This window comes from Nuphar pumila, chromosome 3 (assembly GCF_984573655.1).
Source record: "Nuphar pumila chromosome 3, dmNupPumi1.hap1.1, whole genome shotgun sequence".
Classification (NCBI taxonomy): domain Eukaryota; kingdom Viridiplantae; phylum Streptophyta; class Magnoliopsida; order Nymphaeales; family Nymphaeaceae; genus Nuphar; species Nuphar pumila.
In genome coordinates, this window is record NC_143251.1 from 137,616,865 (window position 1) to 137,643,352 (window position 26,488).

Sequence of the window (26,488 nt, forward strand, 5' to 3'; positions counted from 1 at the left end):
GACATGGCAAAACAAATGTGGCAAAACCACCATCTATGGCCATTAGAATTATGACTGCCAATGGACCGGATTTCTTTCGGTTAGGGGTGGGCATCGGCCCAGCCGGGAGATGGCCCGGCCCATTTACTAATGGCTCGAGCTTTGGACCGGTTCTTAACAGGTTCGGGTTTGAAGAGCAGCCCATGAGCCGGCTCATTGGTCCAATAGTCCAATGTGAAGCGGGCATGGCCCAGCCCGGCCCGAGCCAAACCCAACTAATTAGTGTAACTAATTAAGTAAATAATAAATAATTAACAAGTTTTTATGTACCCCAACTAATTATCTTTTTAGTTTTTATAAAATTAATGCAACTAATTAAGTAAATAATAATAGTTATCAAGTTACTATGCAATTAATTAAAATTTTAAAACTTTATGTTATTAAAAATTAATGAATAGCTCAAACCTGTCAAGCCGGCCCGGTAGCCAGCTAGTCATCCCAAACTCGGCCCGCGTATATATCGGGCCGGGTTTTGGCCGAGTATCTAACCGGCCCAAGCCTAAAACCTTGACCCAAAACCCAGCTCATGACGAGCCGAGTCGGCTTGGCTCATCGGGCCCCCCAGCCCGTTGTCCATCCTTAGTTTTGGTTAACCAAAACTGATCTGAACCTGCAAAACCATGTATGAGCATAAAAAATACCATGGAATGTTATTCGAGTTGACCCAGACCCAACCCAAGAAACATATAGGTCAGATATGGGATAGAAATTTGAAAATATTTCATGTAGGGGGGCAATTTTTTGTCAGTAATTCCAAATATGAGCCTCACTTTTCTGAAATTCTAAATATGAGATAAACTTTTCTTAAAAACTGTCCAACAGGGTTCTCAAGTCAACAGCCATCATATTAAAAAATGTGACTGCTTTTTGGTTTCTTGTATTATCTCTTAAAAATTGAACAATATTCATTCATCCACGTCAATAAGAAAAAGTAAAGAGTTTGAACTCTTAACGATGAAGATCACTCTTGTAATTGGACTTATGATTTAACCTTAGTTAAAGGGCAACAATAAATGGAAGCCCTTGTTTGCAAGTTTTCAGAAAAAATGTTGGCCATATTTGAAATTTCAAAAACGTGTGTGGCCCGTATGATTTTTGTTGAATATCCAACTCAACCCAGCTGACCTGAGTATTTTCTTATATATTTGTATAAAAAATATCTAATATTTTTAAAAAATCTATAAATTATATAGTTCAGGTTTAAGATTTCATATTCTTGACCCAACATAACTCGAACCCAAATCCCATCGTTTTTCTTTTCTTTATTTTTCTTTTGGTTGTGTGGGGGTATGCAGTTTTTTTTAAGAATAAAATTCAATAAATAGCAGCACAACCCATAGTGACAAACATTAAAAATGGGAAAATCTTGTTTTTCAAAAACTCGTGAGAATTTGAAAAAATTTCATAAATCTAGCATTTTTTGGCAGAATCTCGGCAATAAAAAATAATTTTAAATATATAAATTTATTTTTTGTAAGAAAATATTAATAAAAATTATTTTTAAAAATACACAGTTTTTCACAATAATAGCCATTTAAAATGTAAATGTTGTGTTTAAATCTTGGTATTTGTGTTTTTTCATAAATCTTGCGCTATTTTAAAAATCTATCTAGAAATTACCCTTTTAAACTTTCAAGCAATTTCTCACGATATTATCACACGATTTTCATAAATCTCGCGATATTTGTCACTACCTTACGTGTGGAGTCTTAGGTTGTAATTCACAAGAGGCTGTCAGGAAGCTTGCCAAAAAAGAAAGAAAGAACAAAAAAAGCATAATTTCTAGATTGGTACCGGGGTTTTCAGCATATTAAAAAATGATTGTATGTCTCAAAAGTCTTAAGTGCACTGAGGTTAATTAAAAAAAACTTATGGTCAGATTTCACCTTAAGATTTTTATAGGAAAAATGCAAGTAGTAAAGAAGTGACAACTTTTCCAACCATTCCAAACAAGAGCAAATTTTTTAAAGGAAAGTTTTTCTAATAAGTGTGATTTTTGATAAAAAAAAAATCCTTCACTTAGGGTGTGAACAATTTCTCTGTTATTTATTTTTTTTCACTAGGGCAATCATTCACCCACAACACAACTCATCTTTCTCCCACCCACCACCATTTCCAGGTCTCTCTCTCTCTCACTTACATTTTCCACTTTTTTTCTCATGCTACACAAACAAGTAATTCAGTTTGTTTTTTTATCAACATAACACAAAAACAAAAAAAAAATTATGCGGCCTTGGTATTTTAGTTAACAAAGATTAGGTGCATCTCTGAATGATGCCAACAAAGTTAAATGCCATTTTGAAAATTTCTTTAAAAAAAATAATATTCTAGCTATGATTTTCTCTCTTCTTACATGTTAATCAATGATATCATAATATTACAGTATTGCCGATGGGGGCACTAGGTCATTTAGTAGTAGGTGTTGCTTTTATTTAACTCTCAAGTGCTTGATAGTATTATTACCTTGAACCTTCATATATATAAATACTTCCATGAATTAAACATATAAAAATTATATGTCCTAATGGCAAGCTCATCTTGGCCGTACATTCATTGAAATGACTAAGATCCTCCTTCAAGTATTCCCTAACAGGTATTCAGTTGTTTCAATCACCTACCACAGTAAATGGCTGCTTAAGAAAATTGAGGATGCTTGGTTACCTTATGGGGCAATATAGCATATTCTTCCATGAAAAGGTAATAATATCTTGACTTAAGAGGCAGAGTTAGTGTCACTACTCACTGTTCCCCTATTACTTATAGTTTAATTCAAGAAAATATTTCATGTAGTCTCCTAATTATATAAAAATATGAATTAAAGTATCCCTATTTATTGTATTAAGGTATAACCGTATGAACAGTGTTATCAGTATCAGTGCATATCCGCCTATACGCATCATATCCGCAGAAACGCTTCACTCTTGAATCAGCTATTTTTCAATAAATGTAAAAAAAGATTTATATTTATTTTTTAATATTATTTTAATAATTTTAACATGTGTCCACGTTGTGATTAACACATAATATTTTTTATTATTTTTTGGCCGATACAGAACGATTCACTTGAGTATCCTGCTGATACAGCTGAATCGGTGGCCAAAGGATTCAAGGCATATACCAAGACTGACAACATTGGGTATGAGGAATAGGGATGGCAGTGGACCGGGGGGAAACGGGGCCCCGCCCTGCCTCACCCCCTTTGGACCAGGGATGGAGGTTAAAATCAAAACTCGTGCGGAGATGGACTTACGCTTCCCCCACCCCGCCCCGCCCCGCCCCGCCCCGCCCCGTCCCAATCCCCACCTTACCCCACTCCGCCCCATCCCCAATCCTTCTTTAGGGATGGCAATGGACCGAGGGGAAACAGGGCCCCGCCTCGCCCCACTTGGACTGTGGATGGAGGACATGAAACGGGAATGGAGGGCAGGATTTTGAGACGGGGCGGGGGTGGAGACCTTGTCCCCGCCCCGGTCCACTGCCATCCCTAATGAGGAAACATGCTCTGAACGACAAGGACAAAATTGCCTTTAGAACCAATTTAACTCAATGAGAAAGATTCGTCAGAAAACAAGACATAATGAGAAGAAGGATAACCCTTATGAAGGGCAGTTTTGTCATTTTATGAACTCCAAGTAAGGGTGTCAACCAGCCTGGTTTACCTGGACTTGACCCAAACCCTACAGGGTCTGGGTATGGTGATAAATAATAAGACCTGAATCTGGACCCAAAGGTCTGATTAATACATGGACCCAGGTATAGTTTGTGAAATTTTATACCAGACCCGGACCTGACCCAAGTTTCTATTAAGACCCACAAATTTTCAATGTAAAAATGATAAAAGAATTAGGGTTTTACCAGGTCTGGTTCATATAGTTTTTGTGGGGCCCGGTATGTTTTTTCTTATAATGGACCCGATTAGACCCGAGTTCAAACCCAAAAACCAGGTCCAAGTCTGATATCACATGGGTCCGAACCAAACCCGACCCGGTTTTTTGTTTTCTTCATTTATTTTTATTTTCAATATCAAACTTTTTTTGTGTGACAAAGTTCTCTGCCCAAGCAGATAATCTTTGGGTGGGATCATCGACACCCAAGCCCTTAAGAAGCCCGCCAGTTAAAGGCACCTGCACACTCAGTGAGAGTCGAATATGGGATGATGGGGGTAAGCACCTTTGTCCCAGGCCTGCTGCCACTCAGGCGATCGGGCGGTGTTCCAATATCAAACTAGTCCAAGAAACTTCTAAAAAGATTAAAGAACATTAAAGAAAACATATTCGCATATTTGCTAGTTTTTTTCTTCTTTTTTTTATTGGTTGTGCACTCCTACCCTCTAGGGTGTACGCTACACTATGATAGTTAAATGACCAAGAAGCCAATGATCCAATGAAAACTGTTGTCCAGACCATAGTTACAAATATCTCCCATATTTTTTAAATATCATGATTTTATATATCACAATATCTTCAGAAGATGATACTATACTAAAAAAACATAATACTTTTAAAATATTGTCTATTTTGAAAATATAATGCTTTACACTTTTTGCATACTATTCATATTTTTATTTAGAATTTTATATATTTTACATATTTATATACCGACATTTTCTTGAGAAACCTAGATTTTTGAAAATGTTACAAGATTTTTCCTCACCCATATTTTCCTGGAAACAAGATTCCTGACAAAATATTACTTTTGAAATGGTTGAAAAAGCTGTCAACCAATTACTTCTTGTCAAATTGTCACTTTCTTCATCCAGATTTCCAAATTTAAAAAAAAAAGTAATAATGATAATAAGTCCTCCCTTCAAAGTAAAGCCAACCACCATGTCTACTCTATCCTTTCACATTACTCAAATAACAAGCACTCATTTTAATGCATGGGCTTATGATAATATATATATATATTTTTATATATATACACACAATATCTTTCAAATGGAAAAGGCATTACCATAGGAAAACATGGATACCCACAAAGGAAAAACCATTCATTTCTCAGATTTTATGAATCCTTTCTTCTTCTGCACATTGATTATCCTGTTGAGTTCTTCTAGATTCTGCAACTGTGAAGTAGTGGGCGATGAAGAATGGGCAATGGTTGGTAAGAAAGGGAGCCAGTTTGTGGTCAAGGACAAGCCTTTTTATGTTAATGGCTTCAACACATACTGGCTGATGATCTTTGCTGTTGATGCATCAACAAGAGGCAAAGTCGATGAGATATTCGAGCAGGCTTCTTCTGTTGGTCTCACAGTGTGTAGGACGTGGGCTTTCAATGATGGTGGATGGAGAGCTCTGCAGAAATCTCCTGGTGTTTATGATGAAGATGTCTTCAAGGCAAGTGATCAAACTTTTGGTTTCCCTATAGGTTTCTTTTCTTTCATTGCATTCACTGTATTATAAGGTAGCATTCTTTACTAGATGGAACGTCGTGGCGACATGACCAAATACTAATTATCCATTCATTTTTAAATAAATATTAGCTATTTATAACAATATAAATCCGTTATATTATTTTAAAAGATAGTATTTCTTTAAAAAAAAGAGGGACAACATTTAGTTTTTGACACCATGACATCAATCCAAGTAAAAAACACCAACTTTTTTTTAATATTTTTCTCTAATTTTTGCTAGATCCAAGACCCTATAGCTTCTTTAGTTTAGCAGAAAATGGGTTTTGAATTATGTAAAAGTAACAGAAGGTTTTTCAAGGGCTTCAACAATTAATGGTTCACAATGTACTAAAATTTTGCTACTTTAAAAGAGGGATAATATTTAGCTTATTGACACCACAAAAAGGATCCCGTCCTTTGACATATGATGAGTTTCATCCTATGCTGATATCCTAGCTGTCCAGCTGAAGCATTTGGAAGGCTAGGGTCAGTCCACATCCAAGTGAAAATGTGGGCCGATACTAACCATTGATTGGATGGCTCGGATTGGATGTAGGATGGAACCCATCCTATGTCAAATGATGAGTTCCTCCACCACACCATGACATCAATCTAGTAATAAAGCCATCTTTTTTAATTCTTTTCTCAATTTTTTGCTACATCCAAGACCCTATAGATGTGATCTGCTTTTTTAGTTTAGTAGAAAATGGGTTTTGAATGATGTAAAAGTAACATGCGAGCAGGTTTTTGAAGAGCTTCAAAAATCAATGGTTAACAATGTACTAAGATTTCACGACTTGAAAAATCGTATTATATATATATATATATATATATATATATATATATATATATATATATATATATATATATATATATATATACTACCTAATGTGCAAATCCAACCAAGTTGGTCATTTTGAACATCTATGGGGTCCGATTGGGATGTTAAAGATTACACCCCGTGATTCCCAGCTACATGAGACAGTCATGTCAACGTGACTAAGTATTATCCCTATCATAAAAGTTGTGATCTTATATATGCTGAATCCTTCATAACAACAAAGATATGTGGTTTTCAAGGCTAGCTTTAGCATTATAATTGACCCACAATATCACTTTTAATGTTCTATATGAAGGCAACTGGGTAAGCATAGAAAGCCACATGCTGAACTATGTCAGGGACATGTCATGATAATGGATGGTCACCCAACTAATTGATGCTCAAAATGGGGTGGTCCTATTATGTATGGAATCTATGGATTGCCATCAAATCATCATTAAGGTTATGGCAATATCAAGGGACCATATATCATATAATGAGCAACATAGGGGATCAATATTGTACCCACTGGCATAGGAATAGGATCAATGTCATGTTCAGAGGCTCTAATGCAGTAATATTGACCAGCATATCATCTTTGGTTGAATGATATTGATTATAATCTGATGTTCCTGCAGGGATTGGATTTTGTCATTAGTGAGGCTAAGAAATACAAAATCAGGCTTATTTTGTCTCTCTCGAACAACTGGGAAGCTTATGGTGGCAAAGCTCAGTATGTCAAATGGGGAAGATCTTCTGGCCTGAATCTTACTTCTGATGATGATTTCTTTTCTGACCCAACTCTGAGGGCCTACTTCAAGTCTCATATCAAGGCAATTTTTATACTCTTCCATCCCAATGAAAATAGACTAGGAAGCATCTAATGAATTAACACCCATGGAGTTTATGTAACAATCCTAGGTTGGGGGTGTCAACAGGTCGAACTCGGGCTGGTCCTGGATGGTTGTGGACCTGGATCCAACTTTAAGGTGCTGGTGCCAGTCCAGACCCAGGTCTGACCAGACCTACCGTAGGAGAAACCATACCCGAGTCTGATAAGGATTGATAAACCAAACCTGGTCCTTACCTGATAAAATATTATATTTTATGTATTTTACATTGAAAAGTTGTGGATCTTAATCAGAATTTGGGTCAAACCCCACTGGTACTAAATTTAATAACCATACTTGGATGGTCTATACAAAGTTGCACATGTGAAGGGTAAAAGGGTCCTAACAAAGTTGGCTATCTGCAGTTTTGGTCATCGGGCGGATTTTGGCAAATTGCAGGGTTTTTAGGAAAACACATCATTTTTATTGTACAAGACAGTCATTTTCCATTAATCAAACCCTCTGGGTCTAACCCAAATTCTTAATTGGATATCCTGCTTTATCACCAAACCATAGACCCTATAGAGTTTGGTGCGGGTTGGGTCTGGGTCAAACCCAACTCCTTGATACTCCTAATCCTAGGGAAACCAATTTAGGAAACCTCTTCCATAATAGTAAAAGGAGTTTACATGCATCCCTTATTACAATGTTGATAAAGGCCATGGAAGATTCTAGCTTCCCACTAACCAACTATTCCTTAATTCTTCACATTAAACCAAGATAACAGACCCATCTTTTAGTTGTTTTGTGGGACCCTATGGCCATCAATTTGGATCCTAATTCCTAAGTACCTGGATCCAACAACACATAAAGTGGTAATCACCATACGCTCATTTGGTAGGGGCAATTTGTTAATGTCACCAAGTTGACGGCACATCACAAGTTCGAAATCCACTGGTGGCATCCCTTGCCACAAGGTCGAAGCTGGGTGTACTCCCTGGTAGGCAGGAGAGGCCTCAAGGGTTTTACCAACCGCAGAGGCCAGCCAATGTGAGGCCAGTAGGGGGTGGGGTGTGTTCCCTTGGACTATCAAAAAAAAAAACGTGGTATGAAGAAAATATGTTGGCCTGTCTACTTTTACATTGCATTTATATAAGGCCCATTTTGGATCAATTTTCAATGCATGGCTTGTTGAATTTTTTTGCCTCATTAAGCAATTCATGAAAGTGTTAATGCTGCTTCTCTCTGTTGTTTTCATGAAGGCTGTTTTGACGAGGGTTAATACGTTAACTAATGTGACGTACAAGGACGATCCAACGATTTTTGCGTGGGAGTTGATGAATGAGCCTCGGTGTTCATCAGACCCTTCTGGAGATAAACTGCAGGTTAAAATTTTCATATGGTTAAAGATCATTTATGACTACATCTGAAATACTATATGACAAAAGGTTGCAGATCCACAAAACAAGTTTGAAAATCCAATTTAGTTAGCCTATGGTTTGGTACAGCTCAAAAACTTGGGCATGTAATCACATAAGGCCTCTGTGTGTGTGTGTGTGTGTGTGTGTGTGTGTGTGTGTGTGTGTGTGATGATGTTTCTAAAAGAGAATATTTTCAGGCATGGATAGAAGAGATGGCAATGTACGTGAAATCAATAGACCAAGGTCACCTGCTAGAGATTGGATCAGAAGGATTTTATGGTCCTTCGAGCCCACAGAAAGTGCAATTCAATCCAAACACATTTGCTCAACAAGTTGGTACAGACTTTCTCAGGAATCACAGGGCTTTTGCCATTGATTTTGCTTCGGTCCACATATACGCTGATACATGGTCAGCTCTCTCTCTCTCTCTCTCTCTCTCTCTCTCTCTCTCTCTCTCTCTCTCTCTCTCTCTCTCTCTCTCTCTCTCTCTCTGTGTGTGTGTGTGTGTGTGTGTGTGTGCATGCACATTGCACACGCATGCATGAAAGGGTGATACATATATTCGTATTTCATAGGTCTATATATTCCTTAGGAACAAGATTTTCTGATTTATTTATTATTTATATACTTCACTATTGGGTAGCTTATATACTATCATACTATTCACAAGTGAAAATATGCATGGAACACGTGCTAACTTGACTATGCATCAAAGGATCTCATCATCCATCTCTGATGCTCATCTTCAATTCGTGAGGCCATGGATGGAAGCACACATTGATGATGCAGAGAATGCACTCAACATGCCAGTTCTGTTCTCAGAGTTTGGTGTTTCGTCGAAAGATGGCGGTTACAATGACAGTTTTCGGGATACACTCATAAGCACAGTATATCAAACACTGGTAAACTCAACAAGGAGAGGTGGAGCTGGGGGAGGAAGCCTTCTATGGCAACTCTTCCCAGTGGGAACAGAGTACATGGATGATGGATATGCAGTTTTTCTTCCTAAATCACCTTCAACAGCAACAATCATCTCTCTCCATTCAAAGAGACTCGATTTGTTTAACACCATGTGTTCCTGGAGATGCCATTGGGGTTGCAAGAAGAAAAAGGGATTTGAACTATTTAAGCATGCAGAACTGTAATAACATGCAGTCCTTTTATTTTGTGTGTTTGCCTTTATGAGATGTAAATGACTGTTGGTCTTCTTATTTGTAGCAAGTCCAATTCTGACAGTGGTTATGAGAATTCAGGCTTCTAGTGCAGAAAAAAAAAGGTCCCGCTTTTTGTGCTATGTTTGGTTGTTTCCCTGAAACCTACAAGATGTAGGAAATTGTGCAAAGAAAGATTCAGTATATGATTGCTATTTGGAATCTGCTTTTGATGAGATATTAAGTTTCCTTCGCTACTTGAACAAACTCACTATTAAGCTTCATGAGGGAAGAAAGAGTCGATTGAAGTTAAACTTGACTACCAAAGGGATCCTGCCACCTGTTCGAGAGCACTTGCATTTTCAGAATTATTTTGAAATGTGGAAGCACACCATTGTACCGGTTGATTTTGATTATGTCAAATGGATATGGATGTAGCAAACAATTATACATGCATTTTTATGAAGTTTTCCAAGATGACTAGTATATTAGTATGGGAGTAAATGGAGTATCCGTGTGACAGATACAGAATTTCTCTTACCACTTTTCGTCCAAAATTACATAGCAAAATCAAGTCGAACCAAATCATGTCCAAAAGCGGAGACCTCCTTATCTACCCTTCCAAGCTTCATGGTTACTGCCAAGTAAACCAACTCATACTAAAACAGACCAGCTTCATGGCAACTTTCTATTTTCCATTAATTTCCATGTGAAATGTCTATGGGTTTCAATGCAGAAATATAGCCTCCAGATGATGGATCTGACCCAAGAAAATGCAACTGAAGAAGAAAAGCAGATACAGTGGTCAACCCATGTTCACAATAATCTTTTTCAGCCCATATCTAAGAGAAAAATTCACTCAACTTCCACGATACATGTATAACATTCTTCAGTATATACATCTGATTTGGTTTCTGCCAACTTTAAGGAGATACTCAATTAGGTTTCTACAATTCTACTGCTCTTTCTGCAGTGAAACATGAACAAGTAGACCGGCATTTGAGAAAGCCTGATCCTGACTTCATCATGAGCAGCTAAGCTGGCAAAACACATACATTTATTGATCCAGACTTTGTGGTTTACTTCTTTGGTTTGCTGGCACGTTCTTAATGAGGAATCTTCTAGGTGCTCCTAGTTGCACTTGATTTTTCTTCTTTTTCTTTTCTTTTCTTTTTTATTCTTTTTGAGATTCTGAAATTTGTGAAATGAAATGCAAGGTACTCTTCTTCATTAACTGCAAACAGCAAACAGTCACAAGCAAAATAAATATTATACCGTATAGATTGTGTTTACAGAAAATCATATATATATATATATATATATATATAGGGAAGGGGGGCCGTCCAACCAAAGGAAGGTCCAAAATCTACAACCAACGACGATCAGACGGCTCCCCTTCTCCAATACTTGAGCATCTCATCGATCAAACCTCATATATTTGTTCTTTATAATTTATTTAGTAAGAAATATGCTTTACACGAAGACTTTACGGCATATAGACATGTTTCTCGAAACGTGAAAAATCGACGGCTCACAATGCATTCAAAACTATACAATACAAAGTATTATGGGCCATTGATTTTTAGCACTTTCAAAAACGCATCTAAACATCGAAAATTCATAATCCAAAACTTGTCGCCCACTAAATGAATGATAAAAATCCAATATGTAAAGTCCGATCGATGAAAAACTTGATCGTTAGAGAAGGAATGTTGTTGATTATCATCAATTGTATATTTTGGACCTTCCTTTGGTTGGATGGTCCACCTTCCCTATATATATATATATATATATATATATATATATATATATATATATATATAGAGAGAGAGAGAGAGAGAGAGAGAGAGAGAGAAGCATGTACATTAAACATCATGCAATGAGGGAAGGGTATCACAACCCTTAATAGCTATGTCACGTAGGTGTGGGTGTAGATGTGGATACAGGTGCAAGTGCGGACGGTGTGACACAGCCATTAAAAAAAAACTTGGGTGCAGATGCAGAGATATATATGTCACAGGGACCCGCTAAACTGAGTGTCGCACTCGCGTTAACACGATGCGGGTGCGGGTGCGGCAGCGGCACCCGGTGCGGTCAATATAACCCTGGGTGTAGTTAACCCGCACTCAAGTTTATATTTGTCCAAAACAGATTCGATCAACTTTGACCGAGTCCATTTTGGACCATCAAAAAATCGTGACCTTTTTTTTATGTCGGTGAAATAGGGAGGAAGAAGAAGAAAGAGGAAGAGGAAGAAGAAAAAGAAAGAAAGAAAGAGGAAGGGGAGGAAAGGGAAGAAGACAAAAGAGGAAGAGAAGGAGAATGAAGAAGACAAAAGAGGAAGAGAAGGAAAAGGAGAAGAGAGAGAGAGAGAGCATACCGGTGAGGAGAGAGAGAGCAACTACCTCCTCCTCCGCTTCTTCTTCTTCTTCCCGTTCATCAATCTGACAGAGAAAGAGAGAGGAGATGCCCTTTCGGTCGAAACCCACCTAAGAGAGAGAGAGAAGGGAGGTTTTGTGCCCCCACCCGAGAGAGTGAGAGAGAGGAAGAAGGGGGTTTAAACCCACCTCAGAGAGAGAGAAAGGAGGTTTCGTTCCCCCACCCAAGAGAGAGAGAGGGGTTTCATGCCCCCCACCTTTTTATTAAAAAGGCAGGTCTAAACCCAAAATGAGAGAGAAGGGGTTTTATACCCCAGGATCAAGTGTGGATCTTAATATAGATCCACACTTGATCTAGACCCAAACTCTCTCTCTCTCTCTCTCTCTCTCTCTCTCTCTCTCTCCCCTCCACCGGCAGCCACCAGCGACCACCGGCAGCCAGTTCGTGAGCAGCGCCCTCTTGAGCATCGTTGCATAGCCGTGAAGACCCACACCTCTGTGATCGATGTTGCCTTGAGAACCTGTGAAGTTGATTTTCCCCTTTGCCAGTTCCCTGTGAAAGCTCTTTCTTGCGCCCTGTGCAAGCCCTTCCCTACGCCCTGTCTGAGCGCTGGGTTCGCTTGCAATAGAATCGTTTTGGTTGGAGAGGGCATGGCTGCATTCCTTCGTGGACTCATTATTGCAGTTCATTTCGGATGAGGACAGCCTGTCTGCATCATTGTGGATTCATTTTAGGGCTTGGTTGAAGAGAAACGGAAGGATCGCCCCCCTTTGCAGCCGTTCCTCCAGAGAGCAGCGGTAGCAGAGGTGACTCTCTCTCTGTGACTCTCTCGACATTGGTAGTTGGCACAAATCAAAATAGGCATGCCCGTGATCGAGAAGACGATGCCATCACCGAGATCGTTCATTGCTACCTCAGGAGGAAATCGACGGTGACTCAAGGGCAAGCACTCGTCAGGTAAGTTTCTGTGTGGCTCTATCTCTATAGGTGGTTTAGGGTTTCCTTTGAAAATGCATGGGAGGTATGGGAGAAGGTGAAGCAAGGGCTTCCTTTGCCATTGTTTGGTGAAGATGCAAGGGCAAGGGTCAGCACCACTATCAGTGAGAACAACAGGGCCAATCCCCTGAGGATCAGGTCTAATAGGTGAAGGTTGGGAGGTTTTGGGGCTTACCCTTATGGATTCGATGGACAGTGCAAAGGGGGAAGGTGTTGCCGCATATGGGGAGGGTGTTCCCGGTGGTGTAGAAGGCTGATGCTCCATGTTTTATCTCTCTCTCTCTCTCTCTCTCTCTCTCTCTCTCTCTCTCTCTCTCTCTCTCTCTCTCTCTCTCTTTGAATGCATCCTCTCTATTGCTCATCGAAGGCTTCTCCTCTGTCCCTTCCAATACACTTATCCCCTTTTGTGGTGCCTTCGTGACTTTGCCGATCTCCTCCGACTATCATCTGCGGGTGTGGCCTGCCGAAAGGATCCCATCTGCCTCTGCCCTGGACCCCACCCACCATGTTCCTCTATCCTCGAGGCTCCACCACTGACCCAACCCACCCAAGCACGATCACTCTTTCTTCGCTGTCTTTTGATCTGCCATTGCAGGGCGGACTCCTCTTGGTTTGGCCTCCTCTCCTGATTCTCACCCTACCTCTTCCTCACTCTGTGAGGTTCCACTCGTGACCCCACCCACCCTGTTCCTTCTCTAACTTAGCTTCCGCAGGCTTCTAGCGCCAGCTCCATCTGCATCTCTCTGTCTTTTGGGTGTGACCCATGCCTCCCTCATCCCTCTTCTTCTTGGGCTTAGGAGCCTCCAACTCCCTGAAGGTCAACCAACATGCTCTATCCTCTATCCTATTGGCTTTGAACGATTGGGGGCTCGCTTTCGCCCTTCGTCGCCAAGGTGCCTTTGTTGCCCTGCCTTTTCGCTTATCTTTTCGTGTGTTCTTCTCTTTATCGGAGGCCTTCGCGTCCTGCCTCGCCGCCGGATCACTGCTGGCTCGTGATGTCGGGCGATTCCTCAGAGCTGTTAGGGTGGAATCTCTTCAGGCATGCTCGGTTTGCACCACTCTTCGGGCTCCGTTTTTCTTCCGTAGGCCGCCCAGCTCGATCGACGGTCGGGGCTGGCAGGAGGTGAAAGCTACCTGGCAGCGGTCTTTCCAAAAAACGCTTTCTCGTTCTCGTCTATCAATGGTGAAGCCGGGTGACTGGTGGTGCGCGGGTTGCCTTTCGCTCAACTTTCGCAGGCGTCGTGCTTGCCTCCATTGCGCCTCGTTGTTTCAGTCTCGGCGGCACCCAGTGCTCAGGCACTCGTGGGCGGTAGTCCCTCCTCCCTCCATCGGACGAGCCTCTTCGCGAGGTATGCACCGCCCTCGCAAAGCTTCATTCGCGCCTTGGGTCCAAATCGGTATCTTGGAAGATCCTTCGTCGTCATTTTTGGGATTCAAGATCGACTCCGTTTGGGTGCCGATGCGTCCGTCAACGGCTGCACCGATGTCTTTCGCAGGGAAGCATTTCAATCTCAACCATCTTTGTCATGTCCGTACATGTGGCTCGCCTGCCATCTTGGGTCGGGACAGTTGCTGCTCTGCTGTGTCAGGTCCGCCTGTCTATTGTGCTGCCTCCGTCTCTGAGGGTCCCGCGTCCCGTGACTTTTGCAGCCAGGGAGTACTTGCGACATGCTCGGGGATGCAGGTCGCGTGCTCTGGGGTGCCTTCGATTTATTCTCCTTTTTCTGTTCGACGAAGGTACTTTTTCTCTTCTTTCGCTCTTTTTGATGTGCGAAGAGTTGTTAAGGCCAGAGGTGAGGCAAGCAGGCTCTCCCCGATTCATTCATCGAGATCTCCCCTCTCCTTGTCTTGGTGGTCGTGCTGGCCACTCGGTTTTCAAGCCGTATAGAGATCGGTGGATAGCGTGGGGCCCTTTATCGACGTTGCGAGGTCTTCTTGGGTGAGCAGGGATTTTCTTCGTCCGATGTTGTCATCTTGCTCTCCTTCGGGGGCATTGGGGTTCGGGCCACCGCGGCTCCTTGGCGGTGTTTGTGCACCTGTGTCGGCAGGGGGCTTTTTGCAGCCTCGGGGTGCGAGTCTGCTGGCATCATCATCATCATCTGTTGTATCTTTCATTCTGGGCTCGTTGTTCGAAGTGGGGCAGGCTTTCAGGTGGAATGGCAGGTGTGACGAGGCATCTTGGCCTCGATCAGGAAGATGTTGGCTGTCGTGGCTTCCCGGGTGGTCTGAGTATTGGGCTATGTTGTTGCGGATCCTATTGGTGGATCCTTTCTTCGAGCGTGTTCGGGATCGGGGACCGTCAGGTGTCGCCTTGGCGTCTAAGGATACTCTATGCATCTCGGCAGGTGCATCATCCTATATTTCGTTTGCTTCGACCTATGGGGCATCTGAGCTTGGGCCTTTCTCGCGAAAGAGGTCTCATCTCTCGGAGGACTCTCTCCTTGCTCGGGCCCACAGGTCGTCTTCTTCCGGAGTCCCGATCCAACAGTGTTTTTTCTTCAAGCTGGTTGATGGACTTTCAGTCTTGGTTTCGTCTATCTCCATCGAGTGCATCGTCTATCCGATTCGCCTGGTCTCCATCAGTTTGGTAAGTGCCCCTCTGTTTGTCGGGTATTGCAGGACGCCGTTTGCATTGATCACCTCCTCTTTCATTCGGGAGGGTGACTTCGCAGGCCTGGAGGGCTCCCCAAACTTGGTCTATCCGTCAATTGCGGGTTCGTCATCTAGGAGTGGTCAACTCTCATCCTTTTTGGGTCTGTCTGTGGACGATGCAGCTCGGCGGCTCAAGCTTGCGCTTTCCCAAGCCCAGCTACTCAGCGTCGACTCTGTTATGCGTGAGTCCTTTGCCGCGATCGCAGATCGTTTACCGACCTTGGTCGCGGATGATGGGCGTATCTCGTCCATCATCTCTCCATCTGCTTCGGTCGAGGGGTTATCTCTTCCTGGGTGGGGTGGTCCTCCAATTAGGAGTCGTCGTCAACCTTCGCTATCTCCTTCCGGCGAGTCTGGGGTCTCTCCTAGGCGGTCTGTGAGGATCCGCACTCCTCGGGTATTTCCAGACTTTCAGTTATGAAGATCTTGTGTTGGAATATTCGGGGACTGAATTGCCCCACCAAACGTCTTTTCCTAGCGAGTTGGATCCATCAAGAAAAGCCCGACCTTATTGCAATTTGTGAAACGAAGATGGCAGATATCTCGAGCTCCGTCGTCTCCGAAATCTGGCGTGGTGCAGATTTCGTCTTCAAGCCTGCGACTCATTATGCGGGAGGCATCCTCATCCTCGGGAAACATTCTCTAGCCTTTCAACGGGTGGACGAAGGTACGTTTTCCATATCCATCACTCTTCCCTTACCTCCTCAGAATATTCCAGCAGTGGTCACTATGGTGTATAGTCCCCACCGTCAAAGCCGTCGGGAGGAGTTTTGGTTGGACTTAAATCGGGTAATTGCTTCATTCGGGGACCAACATATCATCATGGGAGATTTCAACTGCCTTTTGTCTCCTATCAATTCTAGCATTCCGGTTAATTTCTCGGCTTCTATGAGGGGCTTCCTAAACTTTATTCAGACGAACCGGTTGTACCACGTTCCCCATGTTGGTGAAGCTTTCTCGTGGTCTAATCGACGATCTACCCTGTGCTTCCGTCTGCTAGACAGGGTGCTCGTTTCGTCAGAGCTGCTGAGTTCTATTAATGACATCTCTTGTTGCCTTCTTCCTCCATCTGTCTCAGACCATAGTCAGATTGTTATCAGATGGGGTCAAGGCTTCACCAGCGATAGATCCTTTAGATTTGAGCAATGGTGGCTTAAGGAGGCGGGCTTTGAGTCGTTAGTCATTCAATCTTGGAATAGACCTTGCTTTGCAGTCCGGGCGGCTACAAGATGCATGGTTAAGCTTTTTCGACTATCTCGCGATATCAAATCTTGGCTTATCTCCAATAGAATAAGCAAATTCCAAAATCTGGGGGATTGGGAGCGAGAGCTGGCTTCTATCAATCAATCTCTCTTGGATACGTCCTATATGAATGCATCAGATATTGAATGTCTCAATGCTAGATCGGCCGAGCTGACTCTTCTAGTGCAATCGTGGCGTCTAAAGGATGAGATTCGTTGGAAGCAGCGGTCAAGGGTGACTTGGCTTAAAGCAGGTGACGGGAATACAAGGTTCCTTCATTCTTTAGCGTCTCACAGGCATCGAAGACATGTGATTCACACTCTGTATATCAATGGTGTCTCCTTTTCGGGCGATCAGGTAATCAATGTTGTCTCCAACTATTTTTCTAACCTGTATTCCTACAACCAAGCTGTAGGTGGCAATATGGGTTCAACATATTTTTTGGCCATGGATCGAGCGCTATTCAACTCGATTCAGGGGTTGTTCACCGAAGAAGAAATCGTCTCGGCGGTGCGGGAGTCGTCTGGGTGGAAAGCTCCAGGATTTGATGGGTATCCTGTGGATTTCTTTCGCATATTCTGGCAATGCGTTAAGAGTGACATTCTTAGTGTCTTCGCCGAGTTTCATCGTAATGGCCGATTGCCGGTTCACTCTCACCTAGCAATTGTGTCGCTCATTCCTAAGGAGGAAGCCACATCAGATATCTCGCGATTTAGACCTATATCAGTGTTAGGGAGTTTATATCGCATTATCGCCAAGGTCTTAGCTAACAGGATGCGGTCAATTGCTCCTAGGATTTTTTCGGAGGCACAGTTCGCCTTCATTCCTAACAGAAGACTTCAACATTCCTTCATTCTGGCCACAGAAGTGTTGCACTCTCTCAAGATCAGCGGGGGGGCCTTTTTCACTCTGAAGCTTGACTTTCATAAAGCCTACGACTCGGTTCATTGGTCGTTCCTCTTCAACACGTTGGCAAACTTGGGCTTCGGTAGGCGTTTCTCTAGCTGAGTGCATGAGCTGGTAACCAATGCCCAATCACAGTTTCAGATCAATGGGGTCAAAGGAAAACAGTTCAAACTTGGTCGTGGTCTTCGACAAGGATGTCCTCTGTCTCCGTTACTCTTTAACGTTGTCTCTGAAGGCCTGGTGGTTTTGGTTAAGAGGGCAGTGGAGGGTGATCTCATTGAATCTCTCGGTCTTCAAGAGTGTCGTAGTCAGATCCTGACCTACGCTGATGACATAATTATCTTCGGAAGGGCCTCCATCCAACAAATGTTAAGATTCAAGCTTGTCCTTTTTTTTCAATCGTTGTCAGGTCTATCCTTGAACTACGAGAAGTGTTGTCTATCCATGGTCAACGCCCCTCCATCAATGTTGGACATGGGCCAGCGGATATTCGGATGCTCGGTTTCGGATAACTCTTTTTCTTATCTGGGTCTGCCGCTTCAAATCAGTCGTGTATCAACGGCAGCCTGGAGCACCACTATCCAAAGGGTTCAGAAAAAATATCGGGCTGGCAAGCGTCCTACCTTTCTATCGCGGGTAGACTAACTCTCATCAAGCACGTTCTTTCTGCTATGCCAGAATTTTTTATGACTATGTTCCTGATGCCTATGGGGGTTAGTAAGAAGATAACTCAGGTAGTGACACACTTCCTGTGGTCTGGGCGAGGTTCCAAAAACAAGCGCCATCTAATAGGGTGGGACACTCTTCGACTTCCCCCAAATAGGGGGTGTTTGGGAATCAAGGATCCCCGGCTGAGGAGTATGATTCTTGTCGTGAAGCAGAGCTGGCTGGCACAACAACCTGGGTCTCCGTGTGCAAGCGTGCTTCTAGCTAAATACGGTGGTGTGGAATCATTGGTGGGGGCCACAAGCGTGCGTCAGCAAACTATGTCTAAGCTTCGGCGGTCATGGATCCAAGCATGGTCTGCAGTTCTGTCACATAATGGCAATGTTGACTCGCAATCTCAGTTCTTTGGTCGTAACCTTGCTCTGAACGGATCTTTCCGCTCAAAAGAAGGGTACCTCGCTCTCCTTCCGTCGGGGGTGGACCGGTTCCCGAGGAACCTGATCTGGGGCAAGGGTCCCACTCCGAGATCATGTTTCCTGGCTTGGCTAATCTTACACGATCGGGTGCAGACTGACAACTTCCTCAAATCTATCGGATATCATCTGCCGAGTAAATGTGTGTTGTGTGAGGCGGCTGAAGAATCTGCATTTCACCTTTTTTGGGAGTGCTCTGTCTTTCAAAACATCTTTAAGGTGACTTGGAATAAGCCGGGGGTCAGCGTGCGCCAGGAATCGTTCGCCAACGATTTGTTGTGGGGTCCTCAACAAGTTCGTCGTTGCAACAAATGGCGTATTATTTGGCGAACTTGGCTTCTCTCGTCATGGTGGGCCGTATGGATGACTCGCAACAACGCTATTTTTCGGCATATTCCGGTAGTGTTCAACAAAATGGTGAACCTTATTTTGGCGGACGTATACGCCATTCTCCGCATCAACATCCCTGATCTGCAACACCATCTGCCTCCAGGGACCATTCATGATCAAGGATGATGCTCGTCGCCTAACTGTATTTGTTTCTTGTTTCTTTCTTCCTTCTCTCCTTGCATCTCTACTTTTCTTTTTTCCTTTTTTGGGGCTCCTTGGCATGTCTTGGGCCCGTGTTTGGTTACCCGGTAGGTTCAATGTTGGTTGAACCTGTTTTTGTATCGTAATGTTGATGGTTATAGTTCGGCTCTCTCTCTCTCTCTCTCTCTCTCTCTCTCTCTCTATATATATATATATATATATATATATATATATATATATATATATATATATATATATAAATATATATATATATATATACCCTCCCGCACCCAAATTTTTTTAAAGTTCTGCATCGCCGTACCCACACCTAAGTGCCATAGTATATATATAACAGTGGACGAGGTTTTCGTCCATTATTACTCGGACGCATTCCTGCCGCTAAGAGGGTTTTTCCCGCCCAGCTTATTAGCGATGGTCAAGGACAGACGATAATGATCCCAGATCAACATTGAGCGCAAGTTCGACCGGGCATTCGACGTTTTGGGGGTCCGACACTACCCCTATATATATAGGTGTGTGTGTGTGTGTGCATTTATTTATTTATATATATATATAATATAGATAAACCTAGACTTGGTTAAGGTTAATAAAATCTACTTTTGAACAGAAATGGACCTCAATGTGGTTGACTTCACCTGACACAAAGGAAGTCATGTCCAAGTGTCACGCCCGCATCGGACATGGGTGTGCTGCCCTGTTAGAAGTGTCCATATTACATAGCTGAATATGATTACGCTATTATAAATTCAGGTATGCAAATTTTTTTGTCGTATCATCAAGGATGCAAAATTATTGATTAGTGTTTACATGCATTCTCTAAGAGTCTAAATAAACATCCCCTACGCGAGCTCCATTTGGCAGATGATCTGTGGACATAACGTTTCACTTTAACATGTCACATTGGCAATCTGATATTCAACAAAGAGATATGAGTCAGATTGAATTCCTTTGCCTCAATTCTAAATCTAAAGCCTGACCTTCAACGCATAACCTTAAAAAACCACACCGTAGGGCTTCCTGTCTTGAATTTTTCATCATCATGAACAAAAGAACTCCAAAAAGCAAGTAAAAGGAAAATGGAGGCTACAGAAATATGAAGTTATGCCTTAGCCAAATAGCTCATTTCAGGGAAACATGCCCACCCAACAAAAACACTGAACAAGAGACGTGAAGCATGTTCTTGAAATTCAAATGTCTTCTGGTTTATATTTATGCACATCCCGCCATGTACATATGTGTTTATGCACACATGCATGTACACATGTATTAATACATAGATATATGAAAATGAACTAATATCAGTGATCTTCATGACTATTTGTAAGAGTGTTTTGCACACAGTAAAAGCATGATGTTCAGTAAGGCTCCAGTTTCAATGCTTATGACCTTTTCTTTAACCATCTGTGAAACATTTTACTTGGAGAAGGCACGTTATGAACTCATGATCATGCAGCCACCTTAATTTGTGTACCTATAAGGGAACCAAGTCAATATTTTATGATACAAGTTCAACCAGATTACCCTCCTACGTGTGAGCTACTTCACTATCCAATATCCAACACCAATGGGGTTTGCTTAGGCTTGCTTTCAAGACAGAGCATATTAAAACAATATACCTTTCACCTTTTTTTCGGATAGTCCAAGGGAACCCCCCCCCCATCACTGACCGCACATTGGCTGGCCTTCGGTTGGTAAAACCCTTGAGGTTCCCCCTGCCTACCGGGGAGTACACTCAGCTTCAACCTTGCAGCAAGGGGCGCCACCCGTGGGTTTCAAACTTGTGACATCCCGTCAACTTGGTGACATTCACAAGTTTCCCCTACCAGATGAGCTGAGCCCTTGTGGGCAATAAACCTTTCACCTACCATGAAGTAAAAATCAATATATTTGGCAAATAATGCAAGTATCACCAGATTATCTTTTCAAGTTCTGTGAACTATGTTGTGAACAGTTTAAACCAGAAATGTTAGTGACTTGCCTTGAACATTTTGTTAAATTATGTATATATAAATATATATATATATACATATACTTATATATATACATTTGTATATATATATATAAGTATATATACGTATATATGTATATATACATAATTATATAGCTTTTTCCTGTTTTGTATAAACCAAAAACCCGATAGGGGTGTTTTGGTAATTCCATATGTATTTTTTTGTTTTTTACTTTTCTTTCTTTTTTCCCCTTTTTCCTTTTCCTTTTTTATTTTCTGTTTTTTCTTTTTGGAACCATAAAGGGGCCCCACCCATCTAGTCGTTGGGGCCCCAACAGTCATATTTATGACCGTTGGGGCTCCCAACGACTAGAAGGGAGCCCCCTTTATGGTCCTTCTAAAGTGCTCTCCTCCTCTATAAAAGGAGGAGGTTCCCCCTTGTAAATGGATGGGTTTTTACACCCTTCTCTTCCTTTCTTCAATAAATCCAACTTATGACTTTAAGTCATTTTCTATATTCTTGAGTTTTTGTGTGTGCACACTTGGTGTTTGTGTTCTTGGCTCTTGTAATCACTCTTAAAGAGTGACTTTTGCCCTATTGGTGCTTCCGCCTCTTTCAATTACACATTTTTGCAACATTATGACTAAAAAAAGGAAGTTCTCACATGCATTAACATTCTAAATAACAGTGATAATACTTATGCATAATTCCAGTCCTGAAAAGTGAGGTTAAGATAACACCAGAATATTTTGTTGAGGCTTGTGAACTAGGTTGAACAGTTTGAACTTCGAACTAAGAACCACAGGATCACCTGGGGTTGCCTTCAACATTGTTATCAACACATGAATTAACATTCTAAATGTCAAATGTAAAGTTAATGCAGAATTTTCATTCCAAGTGAGCGAAGTGCAGATTAAGAAAATATTTAAAATACATTTATTGATTTGTGACATTAGATAAAAAGGGATGAAATTCTTACATTGGTGCACTTGAAAAATTCACTGGTTAACAATGCTTAGCTTTGAAAGTGCAGCAGCTGCTCGGTCACCACCCAGCAGAAAATAAGGATGCCTGAGAGCAGCAGCAGCAGATAAACGCCCCCGTCTAAGAAACCCTCTCTCTGAAATAAGCTTTGTGGCCAAATCCCAACCTCTCCCAGAATCAAGATCAAGTATGCTCAAGTTTGGCCTCATTCGAGTGTATTCCCTCCATTTTTCTAAATCATATCCAACATTTTTTATTTCGGTTTTGAAATTCTTTAAACCTGCTGTTGACCTCAGCGTAGGACTTGCCATCTGCAGAAGTACCACTCCAGCAGAGTACATATCAAACAGATCAGGACTGTTTAGCTGCAAAACATGCAAGAACATTTGAGAATTGGATCACTCTAAAAGGCAGAAATATATATCCATAATCTCTCACACAATCTGGTTTAATTCCTGTTATTGATTTCCCAGTTTTCAAACTTAAGCAAGAAGCAGGTACCTATCGGGAAATCATCCAAGAGCAAGCTCACTTGAAGATTCGAAATCTGTTTGCATTTGTTTAATATTTGTTGGCCAGGGGAAAAACAGAATGAAGAAAAATATAAAGAAAAAACAAAAGCAAACCAAACTATGTAGAAAATGCATCAGGTGCCATATCATTTAAAAATTTAATGAGTTTGTCACAGTAAAGTGCATATTCACACCTGCCAAAGAATTGGAGAAAGAATAGCTGCAATAGGTTCTGGAGGAGGACTTGGTGTCTCCTCTGGAAGTACAAACAGCTCTGGAGGACAATAGTCTGGATCAAGCAGTCCACGATCTGGTATGTAATTCTTGCCAATTCGGAGATCAGTTGCAGCTCCAAAGTCAATAAGCTTGATCTGTCCCTTTCTAGTGACCACCAAGTTTGCTGGCTTTACATCTCGATGAACAATGCCTGTATCATGGATCTTCTTGAGAGAAGTAATGATTTGACGCATTATCTGTTTGATGATCAATGAGTTCCTCTTGACAGAGTCCATTCCTTTTAAAACATGTCCAAACATAATGGACTCCAAGTTCATAGGAAAGTTGCGATCTCTCATATAGTCAGCCAGGTTTTGATCCCCCTGGTGCATGTTGGCATTGTCAGCATAAGTCCACGATTACAGTGATGTAGAAATATAGGGGATTTTCATTTTAGCAACAGTAATTTGGTGCACTCAACATAACAACGATAGGATCTACATATTACAGTAACAAATTAACAATAATAGCATGAAGGTCCAATGCGGAACTCAAAAAATGACTGCAACTAATTTGGATTAATTTGAGGACATTTGCCATTAGGATTCATAGATTCTACTACTTTTAGCAGCTTGAGATCTAACTAGGGAGTACAATCTGCATGAACTAGCTTGTCAAATCCTGAGTTGGGCATCGTGTATGAAATAATGGAGGTGATTGCAGTACCAGTAGTACATCTGGAACTTGCCGAAAATAAAGGACATAAACACTGACGTGAAACTCTTTTCAAACTAAGGATGAGACAATGCATATTCTTGTAGGAATTATTACAGCATTGACAGTTGAATACCTCAAATTTCCAAACAAGCCATTTGCCACCTTTAGTGAATTGTGAAAGTGTTTTATCAGCAATAAAACTCCCAAGGAATTCAGCGCATGTCTCTGGAGCAGCTCGTGAAAGCCTGTAGTTGAACCACTCCTCAAAATCACCACACTCTTTGGCTCCTACAATTTCAACCTTGACCTGATATAGCAGAAAAATGGTTGATCATGAATGCACAGAGAAGAATCACACAAAGTAGCAGATGTTAGTAAGGCATTACTTTGTTTGGATATAAAGACGTGAGAAGTAGGCACACATGCTAGGAAATAGAACATGTTGCAGTTGCCAATCAACATCACCAAATGCCCCTCACAGCAGACTCACAGCAGATACATGATACATTCAGCTACTAAGCAATTATGTTACCCAGACACGGGTTGTTGGTGTCAGATACATTGAGGCTTACAAAACTAGTTACATAGGCACAAAATATTTACTCCACACACAAGATAGAGTAAGATAGATTTGAATCTGAAACTATGAAGAACGAAGGTAACACAGTTGAATACTGAACTAAATGAGAGAGGTTGACGCATGTCTGAACGTTGTGCTACAAGGGCAGAGGGTGTCAAATTAATAATGAAATATATGGAACTAAAAGCCAATAGATGAGACTATTTTATTCAATAACTATTTTTTATGATTTAGATAGAACCATGATATGGTCATTTATGAAGCCACTAAGTTGCTTATAATTTTACACAAGATTAAAAAAATAAATAATAAAAAATAAGCTTAAATTCAAGGGAAAAAAGGCAAGTCCAAAGATAATTCTAAAGGAGACTTGAATACTAGATGAACTAAAGACTGTGAGGATCGCCAAGTTTCAAAGACAGATATGGTTGGCTGGTAAGATGATTAATAACATAGCTTCTCAGCATATAGAAAACTAATGCTATAAATAAATTAGTCCTTTTTATTCTCAGAGAAACCAACAGAACAGGAATTTCACCTAAGGATCAATATCTCAAATTCTTTCAACTAGAAATTCTTAGAAACACAATGTGCATTCTTGTTTTCTGTAGAATATACAAGAAATTCTTAGACACAATGTGCATTCTTGTTTTGCATAGAATATAGTTGATCCCTTTAAACTAACCAAAAGAGGCCAACGAAGTAGAAGTACCTAGAGTAGCTACAAGGCAATGGTTATGTAATCATGTCAATAAACAGACAACAGTTTGACTAGGAAATGCATACTCTTATGGCAGAAACAAAACACAAGATGTCGACAAAATTAATAAACCAAATGACCAAATCAAGTGTAGACATTTAAAGAAAAACATAACAAGAATGAAGGTCCACTCAATCATGATGTTCATGGATGAGAGAGAGATCTCTATTGAACAATCAACACACCAACCTTCTTCAGGATGACCTTCTGTGAATTCTTAAACCTCTCATCCATCTCCGAGCTTCTGACCCTCCTCCCTGTCCTCCTCACCACCTCCTCTTCTTGCCCACCAGAATTCTTGGGCACCATTGCCCCATAATAAACCACACCAAACGTCCCTTCTCCCAACCTATCCCCCAAAACAAAATCCGTCCTCTTCAGATTCCTCCTCCGCAAAACACTATCAAAACCCACTTGCAGGGGAGCCAAAACATAAGCATCAATTGCACCCATCAACACCCCCGGCCTTGCATTCAAGTAAATCAAACTCAAACCAATAAGAGAAAGAACCCAAAACCTCTCACCCTCTGGCAAGCCTTCAATGGTCTCAACCAGAGACAGCCCATATTTAATCAAGGGAAACACAAAGCCAGACTCTTCCAATCCTAATGAGCTCAAACCACTGATCAAATCTTGTGGGAGGTCTCCAAGAATGGCATTTAGTCTTGTTGGGTGTTTGTGTGAAGGGCCTTTGATGATGAAGGAATGGGTTGTGAAGAGTTTGGTGGTAGGGGTGGTGGAAGCAAGACAAGGTTGGAGAAGAGAAAAGTTGGGTTTTGGAGAGTATACAGTTGGGAAGAGAAGAGTGGAAGCCATAGAAGCAAAAGAAACAGAGAAGAAGGAGAAAGGAGGAGTGTGGTGTTGGTGGAAGTTGGGTTTTGAGGGTGAGAATCTAGCGGCGAGTCCTTGTAGGAGAGGTGCCCTTTTGACCACGTCGGATTTTCTGGTTATCTTGAATATGGGGCAGTAATTCCCCAAGAAAGACTGACCAATGCCCGCCCCCTTTCCCTCGCCTGAGCTGGCCTCAGTAGGTAAAATTCTCTCCGAAGAGTACAGCCAGCTGCGGCAAGGTGGGTTTAGAACTTGTGACGTTCCATCAACTTGGTGGCATTCACAAGGTGCTCATACCAGATCAGCGGATCCCTTGTAGGCCCCTCACTTGAGCTCTTGGTAAGAATGTGATGAAAGTTTTAAACCGAAAAAAAATGGGGCAGTAGAAAAATTGAAATTTTTTATTTATCTGAAAATATC

The 26,488-nt window shown here is 41.6% G+C and overlaps 2 protein-coding genes across 5 annotated transcripts; one reads left to right on the forward strand and one right to left on the reverse strand.

Moving 5' to 3' along the window:
- The first annotated feature begins 5,003 nt into the window (after positions 1-5,003).
- On the forward strand, positions 5,004-9,972 carry LOC149844014 (mannan endo-1,4-beta-mannosidase 6-like). Its single transcript, XM_090001011.1, has 5 exons — positions 5,004-5,375; positions 6,890-7,084; positions 8,344-8,466; positions 8,700-8,911; positions 9,218-9,972. The coding sequence occupies exons 1-5, from the start codon at positions 5,004-5,006 to the stop codon at positions 9,645-9,647; spliced, it is 1,332 nt and encodes a 443-aa protein (XP_089857137.1). The 3' UTR covers positions 9,648-9,972.
- A 13-nt stretch (positions 9,973-9,985) lies between these two features.
- LOC149844015 (serine/threonine-protein kinase STN8, chloroplastic-like) lies at positions 9,986-26,115 on the reverse strand. Of its 4 annotated transcripts, none has more exons than XM_090000242.1 (5): positions 25,427-26,115; positions 24,031-24,204; positions 23,159-23,563; positions 22,448-22,817; positions 9,986-10,432 (listed from the first exon to the last, which is right to left on the reverse strand). In XM_090000242.1, exons 1-4 carry the CDS (start codon positions 26,051-26,053, stop codon positions 22,467-22,469), a joined length of 1,557 nt encoding a protein of 518 aa, XP_089856368.1. In that variant the 5' UTR covers positions 26,054-26,115; the 3' UTR covers positions 9,986-10,432; positions 22,448-22,466. The 4 variants fall into 4 exon arrangements, with proteins under 4 accessions (XP_089856368.1, XP_089856366.1, XP_089856367.1 ...); XM_090000240.1 differs by lacking the exon at positions 9,986-10,432 and adding an exon at positions 10,481-10,887; XM_090000241.1 differs by lacking the exon at positions 9,986-10,432 and adding an exon at positions 21,174-21,380.
- Positions 26,116-26,488: the final 373 nt, after the last annotated feature.

Bases quoted from the DNA above. Each gene is read 5' to 3' on its own strand.
- LOC149844015 (XM_090000242.1), bottom strand. From the start codon at position 26,053: ATGGCTTCCACTCTTCTCTTCCCAACTGTATACTCTCCAAAACCCAAC. The intron at 24,205-25,426 runs GTTGGTGTGTTG...CTGCTATATCAG, and splicing joins AGAAGGTCATCCTGAAGAAG to GTCAAGGTTGAAATTGTAGG. The intron at 23,564-24,030 runs GTATTCAACTGT...AACATGCACCAG, and splicing joins GGCTTGTTTGGAAATTTGAG to GGGGATCAAAACCTGGCTGA.
- LOC149844014 (XM_090001011.1), top strand. From the start codon at position 5,004: ATGGATACCCACAAAGGAAAAACCATTCATTTCTCAGATTTTATGAAT. The intron at 5,376-6,889 runs GCAAGTGATCAA...ATGTTCCTGCAG, and splicing joins ATGATGAAGATGTCTTCAAG to GGATTGGATTTTGTCATTAG. The intron at 8,912-9,217 runs GTCAGCTCTCTC...TATGCATCAAAG, and splicing joins CACATATACGCTGATACATG to GATCTCATCATCCATCTCTG.